The sequence below is a fragment of the Austrofundulus limnaeus genome, unplaced genomic scaffold, assembly GCF_001266775.1.
Source record: "Austrofundulus limnaeus strain Quisiro unplaced genomic scaffold, Austrofundulus_limnaeus-1.0 Scaffold39, whole genome shotgun sequence".
NCBI classification, from domain to species: domain Eukaryota; kingdom Metazoa; phylum Chordata; class Actinopteri; order Cyprinodontiformes; family Rivulidae; genus Austrofundulus; species Austrofundulus limnaeus.
In genome coordinates, this window is record NW_013952441.1 from 1,621,609 (window position 1) to 1,626,547 (window position 4,939).

Genomic DNA, 4,939 nt, shown 5'->3' on the forward strand with positions numbered 1-4,939 from the left:
GCTTGTTTTCCTTCTAATTATATTGAACATATTAAACGTTTATTCTGAAAAAAAGGAAAGATTTTTAATCCATAACAGCTTTGAGCATGTAAAACATGAGAGAGCATTAAAAAAAATGTTGACATGGAAAAAAAATCTACAGAATTTTATCGATTTTTCAGGATGGCACTTTTTCGTTGTTGTTTTTTTTTTTTGTTGTTGTTGTTTGTAAATTGAAATGTCTGAGCTGGATCACCAAAATTCATATTTATTTTATTTTATTCCTGTAAGTCTGATTCCTTTTAACTGAACTGATCAAACTTATTTTCATCAATTGAAAAAAAACTGCTTTGTTTGAACTAATTTTACTTGAGTTAAACTTTTCACTAAAACCAAAATGAATCTTATTTTATAAACAAGGTTTTACTTCTCAATCTTAATGAATTGGGGGGAGGGGGGATTAAGGGTTCTAACAAGTGACGTAGAGGACAAATTATTGGTTCATTTGACATTAAATTAAAATGAATTTAACCAACTCGGTTAACCAACTGTCTGAATCAGAAAGATAATGCTGACCCAACTCATTTTATTCTGAAAGAGCATTAAAGTTTAATTYTTAAAAAAGTTATATATACTCTTTAGAAAAAAATGTTATTTTTCATTTAATGTGTTTTAAGTATGATCACAGCCAAAAAAATATATTGTAATAAAGTTATTCAAACTTTTATTTTGAAATAAACGCGAATCTCCCTGTCCGATAATGGACATAACGTGCCTTTTTTTTTTTTTTTTTTTTTTTTGGATTGAGGGTGTTTTAAGTTGAAGAACAATTTTATTGAAGTCTTGAAAAGCTGAAATAAAAGAAAACCCGATTTGCTTGAACATCATTTTATTCTTTTTAAAAGTGGCTTTGTAAAAATGTAAATGACATCATGCTCGTGCACGAGAGGCTTTTTATTTCTCTGAAGCTGTGTCCTCTTGTTGACACTAAACCTGCGGCTCTTGTGAAGTGTTTGTTGCAAACAAATTTCTTTTTAAAAGAAGTATTTTTTAAAACAAACACACGCGTGCTTGTTTGGGTTTGACACGGTCACACTGATGGATCAAGTTTAAAAAAATACTTTGAGCTCAGCTGTGAGTTTGTATACTCAGTGGGGTATCATTGTAGAATACATTTTTAATTATTGCCGGGCTACAGAAAGTTAATTTGGGAACATTTTAGGCCTTTTTTTCCCCCGGATTAACGTCAGCTTCTGTGCGTAATTACGCACGGTTAGTATGTTTCCCAAAACATCAGCTTGCTTTAATGTACATTTCATACAAATAAAATAAATCAAAGTGTTCCAATCAGAAGCAGCAGTTTATGAGAGGTCGGTTCAGAGACCCGGGACTCTGGGAACTGAAGCCAGAGGAGGGGTGTGACCTCACTGTTCCAAAACCTTTCCTCACCTGTAGAGGCTCCATAAATACTCCCCCTCCTCCTCCTGAGAGACACTTCAGTCCTGAGGGACAGACACAGAGACCATCTCGGCTTCCAGGGTGGACCTGGTCTGGGTGGATTATGAACGCTTTTGGACACCAAGCACCGTCCAACTCTCAGAGCAGCCCCATCCAGCCCCACAGCGCGCAGGAGCTCCTGGACATGGCGGTTTACTGCGACAACTACAGCGTTTACCAGCAGAACCTGCACCCCCACCACCACCCGCAGAGGCCGCCGGCTCCCTCCTCCAGCTACGGCCTCGGAGACTACACCCCCGCGTCCTCGAACCCCTACCTGTGGCTGAACGGCGCCGGCATCAACACCAACCCCTACCTCCCCGGAAACAACCACAGCGCGTCTTACGGCCTCCAGTCCGGGTACGGGTCGAACCAGAGGCAGTACCTGCCGCCTCCCAGCGGGTTCGGGGGCGCGGACCTGGGCTGGCTGTCCTTATCCAGCCAGCAGGAGCTCTTCAAGATGGTCCGACCTCCTTATTCCTACTCGGCGCTCATCGCCATGGCCATCCAGAACGCGCAGGACAAGAAGCTGACCCTGAGTCAGATTTATCAGTACGTCGCTGACAACTTTCCTTTTTACAAGAAGAGCAAAGCTGGATGGCAGAACTCCATCCGCCACAACTTGTCCCTGAACGACTGCTTTAAGAAAGTGGCGCGGGATGAAGATGACCCCGGTGAGTAGATTTGGCTTTATTTTAAGATGTAAGAAACAAGTTTCTCAACTCCTAAAGATGAAAAAAAAAAACTTTCGTTCACATCCAGGTAAGGGCAACTACTGGACTCTGGACCCGAACTGCGAGAAGATGTTCGACAACGGGAACTTCAGGCGCAAGAGGAAGAGGAGAGCGGACGTGAGCGCGGCGGAGGGCGGCGGCGCTCCCGCGGTGAAGTCCGAGGACAAGCTGCTGTCCTCCCCGGCCAGCCTGCTGAGCTCCTCCCCGGCCAGCCTGCACGGCTCCCCGGCCTCCACGGAGCCCAAGTCGTCGCCGCCTCCCTCCGCGGAGCACAGCCCGTGTTTCGGCAGCTTCGTGTCCAGCGTGAACTCGCTGCTGGGGGGCATCGGGGAGCGGGACCACCAGCTCCTCCATCACCAGCAGCAGCAGCACCAGGGCCCAGGGGCGTCGCAGAGCAGGGAGACCACCGGACTGGGTTCCTACTCGCCCACTTTAATCCCTGACAACAGGATGAACTGTTACAGCTCGGTGCAGAGCATCTCCAACCACTTCAGCGTCAAYAACCTCATCTACACCCGGGAGGGGACAGAGGTCTAAGACCCCGGTTCTGCTTCTGATTCTGGGGCCTCCCACTGGAAATAAAGCAGCTCATTTTCACTCTGCTGCGTGTGTTTTGGTGAAAAAACACAACCAAATCACACCAACCTGAGTGTTTTTCATAAAAAATGCTCATATGGAGTGACTTTTGTCTCCAAATGAAGACATCAATGTACAGAAATTATTTTCCTAAGAAGAAACGTGACATGTATGTAAGACTGGACTGTTTTATTTAAACTCAGCTGAATTGTTTTGTAATAAAAGCCATTTATTTACCCTTAAAATCAAACTGGGATCTTGTTTGAATCACATTATTTTACCTGGAACTTTAAAGCTTTTAGGTCATTTTTAAGAAGTCAAAATAAGCAGAAGACAAATCTGCTAAAAGTTCCCACTTTACTGAAAACCTATTATATTGAATGAAAACCATCTCATGCTTACCTTCCATGTGCTTTTAAGGGGCCTTAACCCGTCTATTTGCATTCTGATCTTTTAAACTCACCGCAAGTTTTCAAATATTCTTATATGATTAAAGAATCGAGTTTATTGGAACGAGAAATTATTTATATCTAATCTAATTTGTCACATTTAAAGTGTTTGCCTTTTTTCTTTTCGTAAAACTGAGTTCAAAGCTTGAAATGTTTCTCTGTTTGAATCATCTCATTGAGATTTAGCAGATTTATCAGTTTAGTTCTTTTGATGGTGTTTTTATTATCAGTGACAAAGATTCTGTWGGCCACGCCTCTTTTTTATTTTAGAAAATTCATGTTGAAAAGTCCTTTATAAATATTTTTTGAATCCTCCTTTTGGCTTTGTATTAACGGAGTCTCAGACCCTAAAAACTTGCACAACTATAGATTTGTCTAAAGTCCTGTCATGACTGCACAAATAGGAAACAAACACTTTTCTTCTTGTCACTTCCAATAGAATGAATGAACCTTTAAATTAATTTACAACAGGTTGAGTATTCTTGCACTTGTCACCCCCCGACCCCAAAAAAAATGACACAAAATCTAACACTTTCTCCTCTGTGTGAAGGATTTTATTGCTGAAGAAAACAGGAAATGTAAAGTTGGAGAATATTCAAATAATTCATCACCCTGCTTTAGTTTTATTCTCCAACAATATGGACAGGCACGGAATCATCCTGTAAACAGAAGGAAACACCTCTTAATTGGTTGATAATTGATCGCGCTCAGGCGCTCTTTGGTCTGGAACAAAAGGGAAAATAATTTGACAAGACTTCGTGCTGCTCGGAGCACAAAAGAAGCTGGCAATGCGGATAGATCCCCTCCTGGGCTCGAATGAAAATATTGCCATCTGAAAGATCTGGGAACAAATTATTCCCCTCCCACCAGGCCACATTTTTACTCTATTATCTGCTGAGCAAGGCCAGCGATGGGACAAAGAGGAGGTTTGTCGGACAGGAGCTGGTTCTCACAGTAACAAGTTTTCTGTTGAAAGCCTCATAGATGCCATTTAGATCCCATTACTACCTGTTCTGGATCATCCAGGTCCTCACACTCCATCAGGATATTATCAAGTAGCTTTTTTTACATTATGGAAGTAAATCCTGTTCAACAACCAAACTAAATGTCTAAAGCAAAATGTACTCAGATAAATATTCAAATTATATTGTAAATAAATAGTGATTCTTTATCATTTGCAATGCTTATAGGAATTCATTTTCTCTTGCAGGCATGAGCTTTATTATAACATAAGTTATTTCATTTGAATTTATTTAAAAGGATAGTGCTCATTTAATAACTATATACTGTATATATGTATATATATCGTAAGTAAGTAAGTAAGTAAAGTTTTATTTATAAAGCGCCTTTCACAGAAATATATTCACAAGGTGCTGTACAATCATTAACAGTGTAAAAATGGTGAAAAGAATAAAATGAAACAGAAAAACATAATTGCACGTAAGCAACGGAAATTGAACATCAAATCAGGAATTGATTTCTAAAATTGTAAATCAAACACAAGGTCAATGCAGGTCAACATATACAGTAATAAACAAAAACATAATGAATGCGGGAGAGAAAATATGGCGCAATTTCAATAATAAAGAAAACACAGATTTGCGAAGCATGGAGGTAATGGTGAAATAGTTAGCTAAACGCTTGAGAGAAAAAGTGAGTTTTTAGGAGTGTCTTGAAAGAGACAACGTTTTATATATATATATA

General features: G+C 40.4%; 1 protein-coding gene across 1 annotated transcript; it reads left to right on the plus strand.

Annotated features, from left to right (window-relative positions):
- Nucleotides 1–1,363: 1,363 nt before the first annotated feature.
- foxi1 (forkhead box i1) lies at nt 1,364–3,030 on the plus strand. Its single transcript, XM_014006963.1, has 2 exons — nt 1,364–2,150; nt 2,239–3,030. The coding sequence occupies exons 1-2, from the start codon at nt 1,541–1,543 to the stop codon at nt 2,745–2,747; spliced, it is 1,119 nt and encodes a 372-aa protein (XP_013862417.1). The 5' UTR covers nt 1,364–1,540; the 3' UTR covers nt 2,748–3,030.
- The last annotated feature ends 1,909 nt before the right edge of the window (nt 3,031–4,939 follow it).